Source organism: Lontra canadensis, unplaced genomic scaffold (genome assembly GCF_010015895.1).
Source record: "Lontra canadensis isolate GAN:19392208 unplaced genomic scaffold, GSC_riverotter_1.0 scaffold2, whole genome shotgun sequence".
Lineage (NCBI taxonomy): Eukaryota > Metazoa > Chordata > Mammalia > Carnivora > Mustelidae > Lontra > Lontra canadensis.
Window position 1 is genome coordinate 60,840,119 of NW_022630996.1, and position 24,049 is coordinate 60,864,167.

General features: G+C 36.0%; 1 protein-coding gene across 12 annotated transcripts in view; it reads right to left on the reverse strand.

Annotated features, from left to right (window-relative positions):
• PPP1R9A (protein phosphatase 1 regulatory subunit 9A) overlaps positions 1-24,049 on the reverse strand; it is a 303,872-nt gene that overhangs the window by 128,809 nt on the left and 151,014 nt on the right. For all 12 annotated transcript variants that reach the window (XM_032874822.1, XM_032874813.1, XM_032874796.1 and 9 more), the window contains 2 exons: positions 19,330-19,462; positions 11,450-11,570 (listed from right to left, as the gene is read on the reverse strand). In XM_032874822.1, the coding sequence (XP_032730713.1) occupies positions 11,450-11,570; positions 19,330-19,462 (254 nt within the window). The remainder of the gene's footprint in view (positions 1-11,449; positions 11,571-19,329; positions 19,463-24,049) is intronic.

Genomic DNA, 24,049 nt, shown 5'->3' on the forward strand with positions numbered 1-24,049 from the left:
CACTCAGCATCAGGGAAATACAAATCAAAACCACAATGAGATACCACCTCACACCACTCAGAATGGCTAAAATTAACAAGTCAGGAAATGACAGATGCTGGCGAGGATGCGGAGAAAGGGGAACCCTCCTACACTGTTGGTGGGAATGCAAGCTGGTGCAACCACTCTGGAAAACAGCATGGAGGTTCCTCAAAATGTTGAAAATAGAGCTACCCTATGACTCAGCAATTGCACTGCTGGGTATTTACCCTAAAGATACAAACGTAGTGATCCGAAGGGGCACGTGCACCCGAATGTTTATAGCAGCAATGTCTACAATAGCCAAACTATGGAAAGAACCTAGATGTCCATCAACAGACGAATGGATAAAGAAGATGTGGTATATATACACAATGGAATACTATGCAGCCATCAAAAGAAATGAAATCTTGCCATTTGCGATGACGTGGATGGAACTAGAGGGTATCATGCTTAGCGAAATAAGTCAATCGGAGAACGACAACTATCATATGATCTCCCTGATATGAGGGAGAGGAGATGCAACATGGTGGGTTAAGGGGGTAGGAGAAGAGTAAATGAAGCAAGATGGGATTGGGAGATAAACCATAAGTGACTCTTAATCTCACAAAACAAACTGAGGGTTGCAGGGGGGAGGGCGGTTGGGGGGGGGTGGGCTTATGGACATTGGGGAGGGTATGTGCTATGGTGAGTGCTGTGAAGTGTGTAAACCTGGCGATTCACAGACCTGTACCCCTGGGGGAAAAAATATATTATATGTTTATAAAAAATAAAATTTAAAAAAATGAGCTTTGAATAGCTGATGTAAGGTCTGACATAATGTAATTTGTATTGTTAACATTATATAAAAGATAATCATTTGACAAAAAAATAAAAAAAATAAAAATAAATAAAAAAAAAAAAAAAGTCACGGGATATTTGCCCCCAAAAGACTGAATCTTAGAAGTGGCATCAAGCCATTCATACATGGGTTCTAGGGCTTATTGAAAGTCTCGTACCAGCATGCTGCTCTAGAAGTCACCAGAAATACAACTGTGGTCCCTGCTCTTAATGAGTTAACCATAAACCTATGGATATTCACTCAATACACATGACATGATGACAAACAAATAAACCTAAATGCATGTGCTATAGCCCATTACATTCAAGTGTACAGAGGCCAAGCGTTCGGCTGGTCTCCACCAGGGACAGTTGAATGGTTTCAGTGATGAACTGGACACTAAGTTTAACCTTGAAGTAAAAGGTAACACAATGTTGAGAAAAATACTATTTTAGGTAAGGTAGAGAGTATGAAAGAAGTATGGTAGTAAGAAAAGGATTTGGGTCCCAGAGTTGCCTAAAGCTAAATTTCAATCCCGAAGCTTCCACTTATTGATGATCTACTGAAAGTCCCCAATGCTCTTTCCCATCCGTATGTTGTTTGGTTTTGTTGTTGTTGTTTTGTTTTGGTTTTTTTTTTGGATTAAGACTTTAAATTGGATAAATTTTAAAAGATTGAAATCATACAAAGTATCTTTTCTGATCACATAAAATGAAAATATAAATCAGTGACAAAAAGAAAACCAGAAAATTAAAAGATATGTGAAATTAAACAACACACTTCTAAACAATCAATGAATCAAAGGAAATTAGTTGTTTCAGGAATACTTTTAAGTCTGTGTGACATAGAGAAATTATGAAAATTATGAAAAAGCAATGACTGAAAGATAGAAAAAGAAAAGAGCTAGAAAGCAGATGGTAGACTGAGATGCATATTTCTACAAAGTAGCCCTGGGAAGAGAGAAGGAAATCTGCCTTAGAGAAAATCCAGACCCACCCACCCACCCTGCGAGCACACTGAAAGTGAAGGAGAAATAAAGGAGACAGAGGAGTTGAGCTACAGGGTCTCAGGCCCTGGTGGTAAAACCAAGTCAGATCTATGAAAACTGGAAAAGCAATGAACACTTGGAAAAAGTGTTGGGGAATAAGAAATGCCATTTAAATGCATATCACCACCAAGAGGATAAAACAAATTCACAAGCATTTTCCTAATGCTTAGGAGTTTGCTAGGAGTCAGCAAAAGGTATTCTAGTGAAAAGTACATAATATGCTAAATGCTAAATGTAAATGAACGGTACTGTATCTACTATAGTAAACTTTAAGATGTGTAATTGATAGTCTTTTAGAACACATTTTGATTGCCTTATTTTGGCAAATGTTTATTTAGATGCTTTCATTCACTTACCTCAGACCACAGTTTTCTTAATCCCATTTTCTTTATTTTCTAAGATTTATTAATTAATTTGAGAGTGCACACGCAAGTGGGGGAAAGGAACAGAGAGGGAGGGAGAGGGCCAAGCCCACTCCCCACTGAGCCAGGGAGCCTTAAGGGGGACTAGACCCCACAACCCTGAGATCAGAACCTGAGTCAAAATCAAGAGTCAGATGCTTCACCAACTGAGCCATCTAGGCATTCCTTAATCCCATTTTCTATGAAACCTTAAGTTTGTTCACCTATAAAGTCCTGAAAAAATTAATTCTTAGTTTAGATAAAGAAGGTCTAATATAACTACCGTGCTGGTTGTAATATTAGCAAAAATCTATGTAAAGGGGTTTACCCAGTAATTAATGTATAATATGGTCTTAATACATTGTAGTTATAGTAATTATTATTTCAACTAAGATGTGGAGGGAGGCTGGGGAAGGAAACCAGACAATGTACTCTCCTGGACTGAAGCGGACAACTGAATGGGCACTTAAATAATAGGTATTCAAAGTCAGTAAGACATTGTGCTCTGACTGGGGGAAAAAAAAAAAAAGGAGCACAACTACACACTATTATTCACCAAGACTATACAAACGAAGTGATAACTGTAGAAGAACAATCTTGGAACAAGGTAAGGATAAACTGGAAAGATCATCTGAAAGAAGCCCCACACAAACATCGGCACAGTAAGAGAAAGACTTGGTCCAGTGATACGGCTCAAAGAATGAACAGAAAAGAAGAATCTGAGGAACATTCCAAAGAAAGAAATATCTAATATAGTAAGATATTACATAGGTAAAGTAAATGAGAGAGGAAAGGATGACTAGAAAGTTTTACATCTAAAGTAATGAAAAATAGGGTCAATACAGAAAAAAAAAAAACAGGTTTTCAGATCAAGGGGAAGGAAGGAAAAAAATGAAAAAAGGAATTCAATTTATGTTGAATTTGAGATGAAAGTAAGATGATATAAGTGAATAGGTTCTACAGGCGCAAAGGCTGGGGTACGAATTTGGGAGTAATTTCTACAGAGTCATTTAAAAAATGAGTTCACTGACTGAATATAAAAATGAGTTTAGGAAGCTAATTTGAGAGAGAAACATTCTTCTAATACAGAGTGAAAAGAGGCAAAGGATCTATATAGCTGTCTCTCTCTCTCCCACTCTCATCCTTGTTTCTCTCTCTCTCTCTCTCTCTCTCTCTCACACACACACACACACACACGTGCATGCAAACACATACCCCCAACAAAACAACAACAAAAACAAAACCGAGGATGGAAGCACAGACCTAGTTAGAGATAAGTGATTATACTATGACACTGAAAAGTTTAAGAAGATCAGATCTAAGAAAAAGTTTCTGGATGTCTCAAAAATTAGGTAAATAATTTTCAAAGCAATAAATCTGACAGAAAATTAAGGGTATAAACTTAATACAAATTTTTACTGTGTTTAAGGTTAGAATTGCACTTTAATTCTGTTTTTTGTACTTGATTGTTTTTGTTATCAAACTGGGGGAGCAGGAGAGAAAACTCCATGTAGTCGAGAAGTGAAGGCAGTTGGTATGCACCACCTGCCTTCTTCGCGAAGATCAGCACTGAAAGAACAGACGAAAGCACAGTTGTAAGAAATGTAAGGAAACAAACAAATGGAAAATAATTTACAGGGAAAAAAAAGAAATACAGGTAAATATCCAAAGAGGCTCATAAATAAGAAATTAAAATTTAAAAGCAGTATCTCACATCAATTTATTAAAGATTTTATAACACGACATTTAGTCTTGCTGAGGGTGCAGTGCAGGACAGGGCTGTTGACGCTGCTACGGCGGTATAAACTGATCAACCTTGTTGAAGGGCAGCTTAGCAATGTGTTTCTAAAGCATTTAAATGTAATGCACCTTGACACAGCAATTCCGCTCCAAGGAAGTAATTTCAAAGAAATAATCAGAGATAGTCACAATGGTTTTTATATAAAAATGCTAATCTGATCAACATCTTGAAACAACATACTAGCCTAACAATAAGCAAATGACTTCTCTATATAATACAATAGCATAACGTACCCCTTAAAGTCTGTTGCAGAAAAGTGTTTAATGATGTGATACAACAGAATGTATTAGTGAAGTATAGGCTCTAAAGTCTGATACGCTAGATTTATAGCCAGGCTCTGCCACTTTCTTGCTGTGTCCATAAAAGAAAAGCCAAAATTTCCTTATATATACAACAGAAATAATAATATACATATTTAATCATAGCTATTAGCAATAACTAATAAATAAATAAAAATAATAACAAAATATAAAAAGCATGGAAGACAGCCTGACATATCATTCGTAAGCACTCAACAGATACTATCTTGATGAATAAAAAGCATAAAAACCCACAAAGCTATATATTCAACTGATCCTTAATTTCATTAAGTAAGTAAACAAAGGCATAATATGCACAGAAAAAAATCTGCAAGGAAGTTTTAGCATAGATCAACTCTAGATGTTGGGATTACATGCAATTTTTATTGACTTCTTTACATTTTTCTCTGTTTTCTAAATTTTCAACAATGAACATGCATTACATTAAAACTTTAAAATGTTTTCTAAAATTAGCAAATGTTAATTTGACACTTGAGGATAGCATTTCATAGTGACAGTCTAAAAAGTTTTCCTTTAGACTAAAGCATTACAGCTCTTATTCTTTATTAAAGATAGACATGTGCATAACAATAAAATAACTAAGGGTTCTGGACTCAAGGATCTATAGTCTATAACCCAAAGCCAAAAAGGCATGGTCTCAAAAAAATATAAAGGATGGGGGAATTAGTACACATAGCTTTGAGCTTCTACTTGTCAACAGGTAATTTTGCAATGCTTCTTATACACAACTCACTTAAATAAGCAGAAAATAAAACAGTATGTATAGCACTTGCTAATTTTCTTAATTCATCTGTGTACACGTACTTTTGTTCATGCAGGAAAAAAAAAAGTCTGGAAAAAGTACCAAAAGGTAAAAACAAAAAAACAAAAAACAAAAAATTGTCAACCCCTAAAATTCTATATACAAAGAAGATTTATCTTAAAAAAAGCAAAGGTGAAACAAAAGGATGATTTCAGAAATAAAAATTGAAAGAATTCACCGCCATCAGACCTGGTGGTAAGACGTTAAAGCCAGTCCCTCAGGAAAAGAAAATAATACGAGATGGAAATATGCAACTCACAAAGCAATGAAGAGCACTGGAAATGGTCCCTGAGAAGACAGAAGTGACCCAAGCTCTATACAAAGCACTTGGTGCAACAGGGACAGGGACAATAGATATTTGGCACAGATTTGCTCTTTGCAGTCACACCAGTGTGAGGAAGAGGTGGCCCATGATTAAAATGCAGGTTCCTGATCCTACATAATTCTTCCTGCCTGCCTCAATACAGACAGCATTAAGAGGATGAAGAGAGCTCAGTGCTATTTGATTATTATTTTCATTAAAGGAATATTTATTTTAAAAAGTCTTCATTTCAAAAGTGTTACATTCATTAAAGGAAAAAAATGAAAATCTGATACACAATTAAAAAACACCAAGGAAATAAAACCACCTTTAATTTAAAAGAGAGAGGGAGAGAGGGAAGTTCTAGTGAGTTTGATATTTTGAGAGGCATTTTAATTTACCACTTCATAGAGAAAGACTGTGTGGTGATTAAGGCAGAGACAAACTCAAGAAACTAAAAATGAGCAGAAGAGGGAAGAGAGGTAAAGAGGACTAGACAGGGGATGAGAAGAGTAACACTGGTTAAAAAGAGGCATAACACTGGTTAAAAAGGGTAGCACTACGGGTTATTACTGCCATCATACACTGACCCTACAACCCACTAGACCGTAAACCAGCAAGGTATTTAATACAAAAATGGTTGCAACAGTAGAGAAAAAGGTTTTCCTACAGTAACACTGATAATAATCTCTCAAATCTTGGTTCATAATTAGAAGCACAAAACATACCAGGTATGAGTCCTGGTGGTAAAAATTAAATGGACAGCTCTCTGAAGCAGACCATCCCAGAGCACAAAGACTACAGACAACCTGGACTTTCCAAATGTTTTACAGAAAGACACAGGAAATAACCTGTTTTTCCCTGGAAACACTGCCTACTGGAATGGAGTGGACGGGAATGTCCCTGGCTGGTCATAGTTTTCGTGTGCTAGTAAACAACAGTGCACAACTCCTCACCCTCCACTCTATTTGTGATCTCCCTCAGCTCGGAATCTAAAACCCAGCCCAACGGGGGTAAGCTTACAAAAATACATAGGCTGGACGTTTCCCGGGTTTGTTTAATGTTCCTGGATCGTTACCTACTGACATGATGTATCTGGGAAGGGGAAACAACAACACAAATTCCACCTCACAGGGCTTATGTAAACAAAGCATGAAGGAAAGGGAGACCAGCTGGAGCAACACTAACCAAGCTCTGGTCAACACAATTTTCCCTAAAATGCCACATAGTGAAGTTTTAAACGTATATGAAAATATGTCCATATCAAAGCAGTAATATCCCAGCTCTCTAAGGGGTGAATAAGCAAAATATTTGATGAGGAGAGTGACACGGGGTGTGTGCACTAAGAGGAAACCCTTGACTACGGGATTATGACAGATGGACGCAATTAAAACAGCAGTTTCATTCAGGTTGTCCCGGGCCTGAGGGGCACCCCGGGGACACAGATGGGTCCTGCCCCAGGAGGCATCTGCTGCAAGGGAAGTTAAGAGTAAAACTCTTCATCTTTTTATGTGTTGTTGTTACCCAAAGCTGGTCAAGAACAATTAAAATCATCTGAAAACCCTGAGAGGCCTGAATGAAGGTAAACTACATTACACCCTCCTTTCACATTTGATAACTTTTTCAAAAACTCCTGACCAGCACAGTGTTCTCAAACGATGACATGCAAACATTTGCCTGAGAAACAAACCTAGGAGCCAGAAACAAAGCAGATCCCAAATGCATTTTTAATTTGCCTTTAGCACAGTGTCATTCCCATTGTTTGTCAGGACTTACTCCACTACAAGCATTTTCAACTGTGGTATCTTAAAGTTGATTTTGCTTTACAGATTCATGAAAGAGAACTGGAGAAATAATTCATGTCCTGTATACCAATCGTAAAATGGATGGCAGCAAAGCTAATGGTTTTATCATTAACATTATTTTTACTAAATATTAATTTTAATATAATAAAATAATTATTTAATAAAATGCACTTACTAAGATTAATATTTATTTTACTAAAATTAATCTTATTTAATGACACTTGTACTTATTCTTTTACTAAAAATGTAAAACTGGGCGCCTGGGTGGCTCAGTGGGTTGAGCCTCTGCCTTCAGCTCAGGTCATGATCTCAGGGTCGTGGGATCGAGGCCCGCATCGGGCTCTCTGCTCAGCGGGGAGCTTGCTTCCCCCTCTCTCTCTCTGCCTGCCTCTCTGCCTACTTGTGATCTCTCTCGGTGTGTCAAATAAATAAATAAATAAATCTTTAAAAAAAAATAAAAAATAAAAATAAAAATGTAAAACTAAAACAGATGGTGGAAATGGCTACCGACTGATGTCACTTAGCTAAATTGCAAGTTACTCTGTAAGAGGCAGGGTAGCACAAAAAGGAGAAAGAGGGAGAGAAAAGAAAAAGAAGGGAGGGAGAGTGGCGTTGGGCAGGAAAACGTTAGGCCTAAGTAAACGTTCTGAAAGTGGTTAACGTGCAAGTATTCAGATTCACTCATCAACAAGTACTTACTGAGCACCCCTATATTTCAGGCATCATATGACAAGGTACAGACAGATAGGAAAAGCTTGACAAAAGAAAATTTCGAATGTAGAACACACTATCAAAAAGTAAGGAAGATTGAAAACTTTTTAACTACACCCTGGATGCACTAGAGACAAATGCTCATGGCAAATTTTCATAAGTGCTCAAAATATGGTGAGTTTATGAGATGCTTAGAAGGAGTTAAAGCAATCAAAAAAGGTTTCTTGTGCGGGGGCACTGAATGGGGAGAAGGGAGGAAAGAATGCTTTGGGTTAGTCTATAAGTCTGTTTATTTAATATATCTTGAAGGTAAGGTGACTGAATAGGAGATTAAATTGAAATGATTTTCTTAAATAGATCTAAGAAACTAAAGCAAAGAGTGCCTGGGTGGCTCTGCCAGTTAAGGACAGACTCTTGATTTCGGCTCATGTCATGACCTCAGGGTCACGGGAATGGAGCCCGCTGTCAGGCTCGTCCACGTCCAGCTCCGCAAGCCTCCCAGAGTCTGCTTACTTCTCTCTCCCTTGGCCCCTCCCCTATTAGTGCACACACACTCTCTCTCTGTCTCTAAAAAAAAAAAAAAAGAAAGAAAGAAAGAAAAGAAAAAAAAGAATATCTAAAGTAAGCGAGAAGGGTTCAAAAAAAAAAAAAAAAAACTTTAATCCTTTTAAATTATAAAGAACACCTAATCCAGAACTTTCATTTTGTCCATAACTGAGGTCTGAAGAGTAAGTTTCCTGAGGGCACATGATAACTTTATTATTTTTAATTGTAGTTTAATATATATATATACACACACACACACAAGTCTTATAAATTCTCTGTAGAAAAATGAAATATTCCATATTAGCTGAAATTTTTTTTAAAAAGCCCACATGGACTAGAGCCATTCAATATTTTGGTATATAGTAATTCTACATTTTTTGAGAGAAAGAGAAAGAGAAGTTGGGGTAGGGATGAAAAATAGAAAACATATCCACAGAAGAATGGTCTCACACTGATCATAGTGCTTCATAAATCCTTAAAGGATATTTTTCTATACCCATCAAGTAGACGTAGCTTTCAAAAAAAAAATTAACTTAAGGAAGCAATCAACTGTTCTTTTTGTAATTATTTTACACTAATAAATTTTAAACAACAAGCATTTAAATATTGTGCAAATGAGCACAACAGTAATGGTGGGAATAATAATATAATTTTAAAGATGTGAACACTTCCACAGGTCTAATAATAAGACCATATATACACATATATATCCTCAATTTGTAAACACATATAAAACAAAAGGTATGAATTTAAAGATCTCTAAAGTTCCACTGTACTTTTAAAATTTTATGATTCTATACATATTTTATATATCTTTTATATATAACTATATATATATAGTTTTTCATAACACTTCTCATAATAACTATTTTTAAATAAATTTCAAGCTTATTCCTACTTCATTCAAGAACAGTTTCATACACAGACAGCACTGTGGAAGGTTTTAATTTACATAGGCATACTGAATGCTTACAGCAACCCTACAATGTAGATAACATGAAAATTAAGCTGATTTGTTCAATATCCTATATCTGGTTAAGTAGAGGGAACAGAATGAGACTCCTGGTCACATGTTCCCAAGGATTCTGCTCATTTCATCAAATTGCCTTCCTTAGTATATTCACTGAGGCATTTATTAAGCATCTATTGTAACAACAGCAGGATTACTATCCTAGGTAAACATCCATTTCAAAGGACTGAGGAAATGCACACTGGGACTGACAGAGCCACGTTCTCCTGCCAGTGGAAATACTGAACCTATGTAGGACGACAAGTAAGAAAACAGGTTAACGAAAAACAAACTTAATTTTAAAAGTGAGTGGTGGGAAAACAAGACGGTCTGAGTTTAGAATAATGGGAACTGGCTAAGTGCTGAATGCAAAAATTTCTACCTTTTTATTTTTTAATTAATTTCTATTTTGGTTTGGTTTTGTGGCCCATGTAACTTAAGAGAGATGGTTCATAATAATTTCATATTATTTGAATACTAACAAGAAGAAGTATTTCCTATCATTGTGGAATAGTTTTTAAATTTTTCGTGAAACTTAAAGAGAAATGACACAGATTTTACAAACAAATTTTAGCTCACTTGGAAGAAAGTTTCTATATCAATAATGGGAAATTTATGCTACTACCATTGTATAATTCATTGAAAGGGTAAAGAGGTTATTTCCTTAACCACCTGAAAAATGGGGAAGACTGTTAACAAGTTATTTTGTAGCACAAAATATTAATATCCTACTTTGTTTTAAGTGTGATACACATTCACTCAACTGAACATTCACTCAAAAGATTCATGTCAGACCTTCTCTGTTCAAGTGAAGGCTATACAAATAAGGCTACTGACAGATGTGGACCCAAACCTCATGGAACGAGATGATACTGGTGTGGCTTTCTTTTTAAATAAATCAATTTAATTCCCCTTGGACAGTATCTGTGTATATCAATATGTATACTTAGGATTATAAAAGAAATAATGATACTATGTGTCCCACAGGAGATTTACAAATGATTTTCAACATGCTTTATCATTTCTTGATAATACAGTTAAGTGAGATACACTTAAAACTTGAAAAAAAATCAAAGCCAGTTACTCTGTGCTCTTAAAAAAAAAATAAGATGACCTTTCTTTGAATTTGGCCCTCATAGTGCTGGACCTACTTTTAGTTCTATTGCCAACCCCTGCTTCAGCCCCAACCGATGCAGCAGGAATGCTGAGTGGGGATTCATCAGAATCTTTAGAGATACTTGCAGGCTGAGATGATGAAAGCTAAGACTTAAAACAATAATCAGCCAACATGCTGGTGTCCACCCAGATTACCCAAGGCGGACACTTAAGTAAAGACTGTTGGAGTCCTCTCCAGAACATTTAATTCCACAGGTTTAGTTAGCACTCAAGAACTTGTGTTTTCAGACAGAATACATTTTGAAAAATGTGATTTCCAGAATTATCATCATTGCAGGGTTAAGATTCCTATTATCCCCTCTACCTCTGTCATTCTCAAAAGTGTCAGAAATATTACCACTTGTCTCAATACTTCTGAAGTGAAAACTATATGCTGATCTCCACAGGACATATTCCCAAACAATATACACCCACGTTTCTGCCCATTTCCCACTAGACAGAGGGATGATGGGATAGGTACAAAAGCGAGACAGATGGAGACAGAAGACCCAACCACCCATTTACCTAACATACATTAAAGAAAGCAGGCATTCTACTGGCATCAGAAAGTAATTCAAGTGTTTTAACCTTTTCCATTTCTGAGACACACTCTATAATTCTGTCCTAAAAAAATCAAAAGAAGAAAGCTACCACTGAAAGAAATTCCCAGTAAAGTTCCTAGAAGATTTTAGTTATTAACAAGTTAGCTTACCTGCCATCCCTCTGAGCAGCACCACCTTCTGTTACTGTCTTGACAAATATTCCCAGCTTTTCAAGTCCGGCATCTGCTCCAACACCCATTCCAATAATGCTTATACCAAGTCCATCCTCATCTATGAAAAAGGGAAAAACAATGCAACAACCTAAGTTTTACACTAGCCCACAATTAGGTGGTGAGACCTGGTTTTTTTTTTTGCTTTTAGTTTTGTTCTTCTTGGACTATATGACACATTCATGACACATTTGTCTTGGCAGAATATTTTTTTCTATGCTGCTGGGGCGCAAAGATGTTAAACAGGAGCCCCCCAAAAAGCTTGTGAGTTTAATCTCATTTTATTACTGCAGTTGGCTATTCATTTGCGATCCCAAGAAAAAGCAGTAATTTGATCATGGAGTAATCAATCTGCCTTAAAACACACCCTCTCTAAATAATACATTTCAAACACAAAAGCATACATACCAAACATATATATATTATTTTAAATGAATGTGATCATAATATATCTAAAATTTCCCCTTCATTTACATGGTCTTTGGTTTTTTGGTTCATGTCCCCATTCATCTTTAATAAGGTAGCATGTGTCTTTCAGTACTTTCCTACTATCCAAGCATTTAAAATATCAACAGCTATAATATATATGTATATATGCATATATATATAAATGTATATACATATATGTATATGTGTGTATAAACAATGGCTCATTTTTCCTTCCTATTTGCTTTACACAAATAAGATCGTGTTAAAGCTAGTTCTCTCTGCAGCTAATTCAATGATACTTCATGGATATCAACTTACATAGCCTTAAATCACTTCTAATGATTGCGTAATATTTCATGGTTAGATGGTATCATAACTTACACAACCACTTCTCTACTGACAGGCATTCATTTTAGTTTCCATGTTCCTCTTCTGGTGAACAACACTGACAAAAACGTTTTTAAATTCCTTTACAATAATGTGTTTATCCATTATTTCCATGAACATATGTATCTTAACATCAAGGAAATAAAAGATAAAAGATAATAATAAAAGATTTCACATTCTACATTTTTTGGTCAGCACTGAAAGTTATTGGCTGATAGCCTCAAAATCTTTGGAACCATATTGTATAGGCTGCATAAAAAAACAGACACTCTCTAATCAACAACAAAGGGTTGTCAAAGGAAAACTGGCTCATCCAGTCAGCAGAATGCTTGAAGCTTTTAAGACTTCTTAGCAATAACATTTAATACACTAAGCATTCTTAATCAGTAATCTCTTGAACAGGGCTGATCTCATTGATCATTACTACTTGTCACCAACTTCTGCTTTAAGTGTTTCTAAGTCCAATTTATAATCCTACATCTGTATTCTACATATCGTTTGGGAAAAGTGTGATTTGTTTACTCAGTTGTGTGCTAAAGAGAGCTCCGTAGAGTGTTCTCCCTGGAGGACCTGATCAATGTGATCCCCAGATGAACGTACTTCCGCGTTGATTTTAGGCAGGGGTGCCCCTCCAGCATGAGAAGTTTAATGGTGACTAGTGTACAAGTCATCGCCGGAGAAGTTCTTTCATTCCTTGTATTTAGAATGTATGCACACATGTGATTTCCCACATTCATTTCATTCTCATTGTTTCTCTGGTATAGATACTCAAGTTCGTCCAGAGGCTTTCTCTGGTTAAAAAATTTCCAACATTTAGGATTTCTCTCCAGTACAAGTTTTCTGGGGAAAAGAAAAATTAGATCTGTGCTAAAGGCTCTTCCTCACTGGTCCCATGTATAAGTTTCCTCACTCCCACAGGAATTGTCCTATTTGTATAGGTTAGCTATACAGCTGAACTCTTGCCCACATTCATCATATTCCTAGAGTTTCCTGGTGTGGAAATCTATTCGTGTTGGTGAAAGGATGAATGATGACCCAAAGCCTTCCCAGTGTTTACATACATGTAAGTGTTTCTCCCAGAGTGTTTGCTCTTGGTCGTTTAAGGGATGATCACTGCAGACTCGTCCACACTAAATAATGCCATGAGGCTTCTCTCCCACATGAAATCTGGTATATATTAAGCATTTAGCTGAATTCTTGTTCACATTCATTGTATTTACAGGAGCTTCTCTTCATTATGAATTACCCCATGTCAAGCCAATGTTGGGCTATAAGTGAAACTTTCTCATGCTCAGTACATTCAAAGAACTCCTTTCAAATGTGGATTCTCTGTACCATCATGTCATTAAGTAGTTCCTTCTTATAAATAGCCTGCATGAAAATTATGTCTTCATTTTTTAAGTGCATTTCCCTGCCTGGACTCAGGCTTTAGTAAAATTATCTTTCTTCCTGCCTTAGCAACTCTATTGCTCTCACTGGAAAATTACTCAGATTTGCAGAGCTGAAAACCCAATTGTTGGCAAAGTGATAGTAGCTTGAGCCATCCTCAATTCCAGTGCTGACTGCCTGAAAGATAAGATGTATAACGGAGAGACAATTAAAGGAAGAACACAATCAACACAGAGACCAGATGCCTCATTTCATCTCTGCTAGCTTTCTGTGAGATGTGTCAGGCACGGGTGAAGTCCAGAGCCCTATCGTGGAAGGCCATGGATTCTTGTGACTGCCAGGAACCAGGAGCCACCCGGTCTTCCTCTGTCTATCCCCTCCTAGGGACAGGCCAAGCACTAAGTAGGCACAGCAGCCAGGAAACGGCAGAAAAGACTGTGACGCTGAGTTACTAGGAAAGATGCTGTCACCACACTCTAGAGCTCAGAGCTTATTTTTTCTCTTAGGAAAGAAGCTCATGTTGGCTTAGCATTCCCCTTATTGCTCGTGAGATCTGAGACTGTATTCGTAGGAGCGTGGACCATTAGATGTCCTCTTCAGTAAACTGCCATGTTTTTCTAATGAGTTTTCCCTGTCTTTTTTTTCTTTTTGAAGGTTCTTAGCATATTATACATATTAACTCCATGTCATTTATAACGAAGATGCCCCCCTCAAATTTATCATTTATCTATTGCCTTTGTTTGACAATATTGCCTTTAAAAGCTTAAAATTTTGGATTGATTGACTGGTCCCTCTTTCCTTTTCTAACTTCTGCTTTCCCACTTTGGTCGAGCCCCTCCTCCAACATGCCTACAGGATATGTGGTCTTATAAATTTTTTGTCAAATACCTTTATTACTTTATTTTTAATATTTAACTATCCAATCCATGAGGAGTTGTTTTTTCACATGATATAACACAAATGAAGGTGTCCACCTTTATATTCTTCCACAGTGGTGCTCAGTTATGCCAGAACAATTTGTAAAGCACCCTACTGCTCCTAAATTAGAATACCATACATGTCATGTAGTAAATTCTCATGCATACTAACATCTTTCTCTGGATTTTCTACCTTGTTCCACTGATCACTTGCTCTGTGAATACGATTTGTTCTGACTATAAAGGCTTTACATTATATTCAGATACTTAAGAAATTAAGACCTTTCACATTCTTTTTCAGACTTCCCTTAGGTCTTTATTTTTCCATATATAATTTAGTATTACATTATGCAATCCGCTCTCCCAATCAACACTGATGGCAGTTCTATTCGAACTGCATTAAATTTATGTATTAATTTATAGGCATCAGAGAGGAAGAATAGGAGGAACTTTTCCATACTGAGTCTTTTCATCCAAGAATATGGTACATCCTTCTATTTGTTTACATCTTCTATCAGTCAAAAAGATGGATTTTCAACAGATAAATATTTTTTATCTTCATGATTAATAAGCATTTTGTTCTTTTGTGCTATTGTAAATGAAACATTCCCATTTCCATATTTATGTGCTTGAGTAAATATAGAGAAAAAATGATAAATTTTCTTATATGTATGTGGCACCTGACCTCCTCTTACATATAATCTTATCAATTCTAATATTTTAAAATTAGAATTAGTTCAGCTTCTCATTATAGTTTTCATATATGTAATTATTATACATATTATATAATAAAAATCAGCAAAAAGTTACTTTTCATCTTTTGTTTTCTACCATTTACACTATTTCATTTAAAGAGCATTTCACATCAGACCCCTGGTTTTAACTGAAATAACTTATTTACTTTTTAAAATGTTTCCTTAATTTAAAAGTAATTAATTTATTAATTACTTCATTAATTTACTTTTTTAAATGCTTCCTTAATATAAAAGTAAAATTCTCTGTTTGGCATTATAATATATAGTCTGCATCATATTTAGATCTTCACACACTGACAAACTATCAGAAAGGGCAATTAAGAAAATAATTTCTGGGGCACCTGGGTGGCTCAGCTGGTTCAGCATCCAACTCTTGATTTTAACTCAGGTCATAATCTCAGGGTCCAAAGATTGAGCCCTGAATTAGGCTCCATGTTGGGTGTGAAGCCTGTTTAAGATTCTCTCTCCTCCTTTTCCTCTGCCCCTCCCCCCAGCACATGTGCTCCCTCTTTCTCTCTAAAAATAAATAAATAAATCTTTTTAAAAAGCAGAGAAAAGAATTCCATTCACAATTACATCAACATTAACAAGAATAAAATACCTAGGAATTAACTTAACCAGGGAGGTGAAAGATCAGAAATTCTGAAAGCTGTAAGACACTGATGAATGAAACTGAAGACACAAATAAGTGGAAAGATTGTCCATACTCAAGGATTCAAAGAATTAATATTAATAAAATATCCATACTACCCAAAGAAACCTACAAATTCAATTCAATCTCTATCAAAATTTCAATGACTTTTTTTCACAGAAATAGAACAAACAATTCTAAAATTATGGCACTACAAAAAAAATTCCAAATGGCTAAAGCAAACTTAATAAAGAACAAAGCTAGAAGCATAACACTTCCTGGTTTTAGACCATGTTACAAAGCAACAGCAATCAAAACAGTACAGTACTGCCATAAAAACAGACACAAAGATCAGTGGAACACAAAAGGGAGCTCTAAAATAAACCTATGCATATTGGGTCAATTAATTTATGACAAAGAAGCCAAGAACATACCACAGGGAAAGGATGGCCACTTCAAATAAATGGTGCTGGGAAAAATGGACACATATAAAATAATGAAACTGGACCCCTATCTTACCATAAATAAAAACCAACTCAAAAGGATTGAAAGTTGACATTCTTCCTAGAAGAAAATAGCAGGTAAGTCCCTTGACATCAGTCTTGGTAATGACTTTTTGGATTTGACACCAAAAGCAAAAATAAACAAGTGGGACTACATCAAACTAAAAAAACTTCCTCACAGCAAAGGAAACTATTAGCAGAATGAAAAGACAGCGTCCAGAATGAGAGAAAATACTTGGTAAGGGGTGAGTATCCAAAATATATAAAGAACTCATGCAACTCAACAGCAAAAACCAAACACCTATTAAAAATAGGCAGAGGAAGCGAACAGACATTTTTCCATAGAAGACATACAATGCCACCGGTTACATGAAAAGGTATTCGACATCACTAATCATCGGGGAAATGCAAATCACAACTACAGTGAGAAATCACCTTATTAGAGTTAGGATGTTAGAATGGCTATCATCAAAAAAATGAGAGGTAACAAGTGCTGGCAAGGATGCAGAATAAGGGGAACCCTCGTGCACTGTTGCTGGGAACACAAACTGGTACAGCCATTTTGGGGAAACAGGATGGAGGCTTCTCGAAAGACTGAAAATAATTTAGTTATTTTCTAGCTTAATTTTCCTAGCTTCAACTTTGATTTTGTGAAAAACACAAAAGAGTCTATGAAAACATTTACTTACAAAACATTGTGTTTAAAGAAGAAAAATAAAACTGACCAAGTTACAGAATACTACCAACACCTGAAAAGCCCATTCTGTACCCCTCCCTGGTATCATAACTCTTCCCTTGGTAACCACTGTCCTAAATATTGTATCAATCATTCCCACCATTTTTAAAACCACTTATTAAAACCATTTATTTGTGTATCTCTAAACGTTACGCCATTTAATTTTCACTGGCTTTGAAATTTAAATAAATGGAATTATACTGAATGGCTTCTTCTGTGATTTGCTTTTTATCTCCCCCCCCACAATTTCATGTTTGTAAGAATCATACACACTACTGCATAGAACTGAGCCTCCTTCATTTTACCCTTTTCTGTCATTAATGAATATTTGGATTATACTCATTTTTGCTATTATAAGCAATACAGTGGCCCACAGCCAAATCCCACAGCTGTTTTCGTATGGACCATAAGCTAGGAATGGTTTTTACATTTTAAACAAATGAAAAATGTAAGTATCATTCTTACATCTTTGTAACCCCAAATGAAAAGTGTCTCTTAATGGGAACAATTAGCCAGTCATGTCTGGTGTAATGACTGGTATTCTTTACATTTTTGTAACCCAAGTAATTTTATGCCCAATAATTTGTTTTCAACTCTTTTCCCCTCACCTTTGTTGTTTAGAACAAGTTGTTGTTTCTTTTCCCCCTTGCTAATCGGGAAGTAGGCAGGTGTTGTGTCCTTTAGATCCTTAGATACAGCAACTTTCCTTCTTTCACCAGGAGAAGAGCTCTCTGGGACAGATAACGGGATTCTTCGATGCGTGAAACGGTATGTCTGCCTCCCACGTCCAGTGTTACAAGTGAGAAATCTGATGCTAGTCTAATAATGTGGCTTTGGCAAGTACCTTTGCTTCTTTGTTTGCGCTGATTTGAGTGCGGTATTTTGTAAAATTCCTACATTATATGTTGATGATGAGGACTTCTCCCAGGCTATGCCTAAGTACAGGTGTTTTTCAAGTCCTCTCTCAATCAGTTGGCTAACCCCTTCCAAATAGGAGACTCAAGTCTTTTCTGAGCTCAGGAAAAATTCTTCCATGTTTTGTCTAATATGTCTCTCATACTCTGCTGACTTTTCCCCTTCTGTCACCTATAGTTTATATGTTGGGTCTCTGTCATGACTTTTCATGGATGTTTGCTCTGTTGTTTAAGAATTAGTTTGGCTCATTTCTTAGGCCTGACCTTCGAGGTCACCAGTTTGAATCTCAACAATACCATCTTTTCCTCTTCAGTTCCTCTACTGTAATTTTACATTTTAAAATCAATGTTTTTGTTGTTTGTTGACTGGCTTAAGAATGTCTTTCTAAAGCCATACTTGATATCCTCACTTGGTTTTTCATTTGCTTCTTTTTGTCATTCAAGTTTTCATCTGTTTGTTCTGCTTTTTTGTAAGCTCTCTGAGATGTGATTATCTCCCTGTTCACTGAGTCCCAGTCCATTCCCTGGTGCCCATCTTACAGGACGATAAACATGGCAATCTCTGGGCCCCTGGGTCCTCACTTCCCACTACAAGCAGGCCAAGATTCCCAGAGCAGAAACAAAAAGGCAGCCCCTCTGCTCCCATTCTCCCTGCTCTCTTAGCCCTCTCCCCTCACAGAGGATTCTCCATTCCAAAATCCATAATCAAAAGCCCTGCACTCCCCCACCTACTACATTCAGAGACCAACCATGACCACTCCCTCTCCACCAAGAATGAAAAAAACAAACACAAACACAACCACCTGCCCCCCTTCCTTCCACCTGCTCCTTCTGAGCTCTCACCAGCCCTGGACCTTTGCGGAGATACCAACCAAACATCAGGCCCCACCCACACCTCCCTACTCCCAGCACCATCCCAGCTAACTAAAGCTGATGGCTTTCCATTGGAAGCAGAAGGGAAGAAAGTCTTTGAGTCTACCATCTATGCAGAGGTCATATCAACTACTTTTGAAATTTAATAAATTAAATCCTCCGTGAGAATTAACACTTTATCCAACCCTTTGGGGGGAAAAAGGCTACACGTGAGAAAAATAAAGTCATTTCTGTGTTGCTAAAATAGCCATATAGTGAGATTACAAATGTTGTGGAGCTCACATACCTTTCTCTAGTTCCACTGGGAAAAGTTCCAGCTTTTCTACACGTTTTTCGAGCTCATACTCAGCCGAAGCAGCCACAGGGTCCACTTCGTCGTTCCTCCTGTCATAGTCTTCATTGGAGTATGTGCTGAAAACCTGTAGGAGGAGGTCAACAAGATGACAATCCAGAAAGATGGCTTTCTTGATTTAAAAAAAAAAAAAAAAAAAAAAAAACCTGCTAAGTATCTAAACCTATATAAATTAAAAATTTTGTACCATGAATTTCGTTGAAACAATTGTTTTCTCTCTAAAAGCAATGGAGATGTTAAGAAAAGGAAAACTCAATCAGAATAAAAATAACTTACATTTTGAAATGTATGCCATTCTATCACTTTTAATGAACTGAGAGACAACAGCAGCCACAGGATGTATTATTTGAATAGCAATATTCACTGCTTTTTATGGAATCGGAGTATACCATATTAGCTGCAATGCTCTACTGGTTCCTGATGGAACCATGGAGAAGGACCTTGAAGCTACTACCTAAGCAAACATCCGCACTGAGTCCCTTTCATGCTATGACCTACACGTGCCCCAGCATTGTGGTGTGTCGGTACAATAATTCTATTTCAGTCACAGAATCACTGAAACTGACTTCTATACTGTACTGAGCAGCTCACTTTGGTAGCACATATATACTGCACAGAGCATGTGATGCTCTCATTTGTCCTCTCTTATTTTACTTGCATGTAGATCTCAGTGAGCCTTTCTACAAAATGACTATCAAAATACTGCTCAAGAGCTGCAGAGAACCAGGATGGCATCAGCTTTCCTAAATATTATGTCAATTGTTTCCTCCATTTTCAAAACCAAAATTTGATTGTCCTTATTTCTTCTGAGTTTGTTCTATTTGAAAAGTAACTAGAAATAGGTATACCATCCCTTACTCAAGTCACTGAGGAATATCTAAAAGAAAGAAATGTGCAATTCACCAAGTCCAATGAACATGTAATAATAAAAACTGACATTTTTAAATTAAATTAAATAAATATTAAGTATCTAAACTGTTCCTGAAAAAACTCTGTAATGTCTTCAAAATCTTAAAATCTAGGTGAAGCTTTAATATACATAAGAAGCTATAAATTAAAAAAGAAAGCAGAACAGAAGGTCAGAGATGAAAGAAACCAAATCTATCGCCGATAAAGCTGGTCCTGCTGGTCCAGGTGTGTTCTACATTCATGTTATTGGAAAACTGGCAACTCTCGTATGCTATATATGGTAACCTATAAATCAGGAATATATGCTGTATATATAGACGCAGATGTAGTGTGGTATAAATTTATCAAAATCATGTCATTTATAATATTTGTACCAGGATGAATACTGTTTTTCTTCCTGACTTTCAACATGTTTTCATGGCCTCAAGCCACTCATTTGGTCTCTACCACACTTCCCCACCATAATAAACATCACTGCATCCAAAAGCATATTTCTAAATTATAGGGTTTGTACCTTTCTCCATGTCAGACACTGGAAGTTGTGGACATTGGAGAAGGTATGGTTTCAAGTAGCTCACAGCTTAGCAGGGATACAGAAATCAATGTAAACAACACGGTATATAACGTGATACCTGATGTAACAGATGAATATGCCAAGTAATCTTTCTCACTTGCTGGAGAAAGAGAATTTCATGAAGGGCAAAATATTTGAGATGAGTCTTAAAGAATAAACAAGAATTCCTATATCTGAGTGTAGAAGACCTAGAATGCACATTTCAAATATAGGGTCCTAGGTCCAAAAAAAAAGAAAAAATCCATACCTATATTCATTTCTTTTAGAAAACACAGACAGCTGAGTGGACTACAAAGCAACATGCCTAGGAGAGTAACCTTTAAAGACACACAAAAAAATTTTAGCTGGATCTGGAATTTACATGTCCTGCAAACTACAGGCAGATATGATTGGAAATTACTCCACTGATGTCTGCTGCTTATCTACATCTGCTGAAAGTCCAAGAATATATATTGACTGTAAAACAAAGATTCAATTGATATCCACCCTGGAACAGGCCTCAATTTTGCTACCACAGAGTAAGTCAATAAATATGTGTGTGTATTCGTGTGTGTGTGTGTGTGTGTGTGTGTGTAAAAAATATAAGTACGGGAGAACTGTTTCCAATAAATTAACACCTTCCTGACTTCTTTCAGGATCCCAAAATACTCTGTCAGAGTGTTCTTCCTCAACTGGTCTAGTTTATAAAGTTCATTTGGGGTTATTCTGCAACTAAATAAAGCAATTAACTGTATGATTCCATATTGGAAAATGGTGTTTTAAGCAATTTTTGAGGTACCTAGCAATCAGAGGACTATACCACTATTTCATTCTGTAGAAAATAAATAATGTAAGATACTTTTCATCTTCAGGTTGCTCACAGTCTGGTAAATTATGTGGGTACATAGGAAAAACCTATAAATAATATAATATATATTACATGTAATAATCTAATAAATTTTCTTTTTCAAAGAAGAGCCAGAATTCATTAGGTGCAGAGAAAGCTATATCATTTACTTGAAGAATCCAAAAGATTTAACATAAACATTATTAGAACCAGTAAGAGTTCTACAAAGTAACCAAAAAATATTAAGAAAATTCAAAACAGTTTAAAAGTATGACAGAAAAGATCAGAAACATAAAATACCCAGGAATCACTAATTATAAATGTGTAAGGATATCCTTGTCTATAAAATTTAACTGAAAATACAAAAAGCCCTAAATATGTATAATAACACACTATTTTCCTGGATAAAATTCTTAATATTGTAAAGTTATCTATGCTCTTAAATTACTATAAATGTTAGTTTGCCCCAATTTAATTTATGAATTCAAGGCAGTCAAAATTAAAATCCCACTCACATTTTTCATGGAAAACTAACAAACTGTTTGAAAAGAGTAGAATGGAATCAGACCCTATAAGATATCAAACATATAATAAAACTTCATTTTTTAAGGCAATATAGTTTGGACCCTCAGGAAGATCTATTTTGGGGTTCTATTCTGTTCTACTCCTCTACTTTTCTATTCAAATTAGTTGGGGTGATCTATTTAATAAATAGGGAAAGAATGGGATATCTTTGTGAAAAAAAATCCTATTTCATATCAATAGCAAAAGTAAAATTTCAATTGGTCAAGAATAAAAAAAACTTATAAACTTTAAAAGTGCTAAAGAAAATATGGCACAACGTTTAATCCGCTAGATAGGATGTTCCTACAAAGCCACAGATCCTAGAAATCTTCAAAGAAATGAATAAGCTATGTGATTAAAATTCAATGCTAAAAATTTCTAGACAACAAAATATGCCATAATTAAATTACAAGAAAAATCAAATATGAGGAGGAAAAATTGTTAAATACCAAGAAGAAATATGAATATGCATAATATACAAAGAACGTTACCACTTCAACCAAATGCATGTGTAAGCAGGGAAAAGGAAATTAAGTAGAATTCAATGAAGAAATATTAATGTTCAATAAGTGATGTAAAGATGCTCAGCTTCATTAAAAATGAAGCAAATTTCAAGTACAAAGAAATACCAGGTATTCAAATACCCACAGAATAGTTGAGAGAGAGAAAAAAAAGACTGCAACGTCTAGTGTTCATAAGAATACAGGGAAAGGAATGCTCTTGGAAAAGCAAGGGGAAAAAGCATAATTTGAGAATAGCTATCAAGATTTTAAATGTCAGGGGCACCTGGGTGGCTCAGTCACTAAGCATCTGCCTTTGGCTCAGATCATGATCTGCTGTGTTCCCTCTCTTACTGTCTCTCTCTGTCAAATAAATAAATAATCTTAAAAAAAAAAAAGATTTTAAATGTCAGCGCCTTTGACCTAATAATCCTACATTTGGGTATTTATAGAGATATTTGCAAATGTGCACAAAAATGTACATGCAAGAGAGTTCATCATAGCACTATCTGTAAGAGCCCAAAGCTGGAAATTGCCTAAATGTCCACTGACAGAAAATGTCTTACTAATTATGGTACATATGAATATGTAATTTTATGCAATGATTAAAAAGTTCTATCCCTGCTGACATGAAAGGCTCTGAAATGTTTATATTATGGAAACCAAAGAGCACACTGCATATATGTCTATACATCAGTATCCATACACACATCTTTATCTACATATATATATTCCCAACTGGTATGAGCCCAATTTTAATCTAATTTAAAGATGTCCTAAATTCTCTAGCTCTGTAGCTCTCGCCTCAGTGTCCTTATTCACAAAATGGCTGTTATCATAATTACACTGATCCAACAAAGTTATTGAGAAAATGAAATGAGACCATCCGTGTAATCATGACGGTTCAATGTGGGGGAGAGAAGGCTTTCCCAGGGTTATACATGAGATAATACGACTACTTCCCCAGATTACCTACACTCCTCTCATACTCCTGTTCATAAATAAGTATTGAATATGTCATCCACTATGATGCTTACTGTCCCTGAAACCAAAATCTACATAACTATCTTGACACTAAAATATAGACTGGCCTGCCAAAATCCCTGCCTGTGTCCAGGGCAATGCACCATCAGCCCACACTGGCATATCACCGGCCTCGCTTTGTTTTACCTTGACCAGGAAAAAACCTCAGAGATAAAAGAGATGTTAACAGAGGTAAATACTTTCCCTTTCATCAATGTGACCCTGGTTCTTTTAATATTCTTAAAATAGTTCTACCAA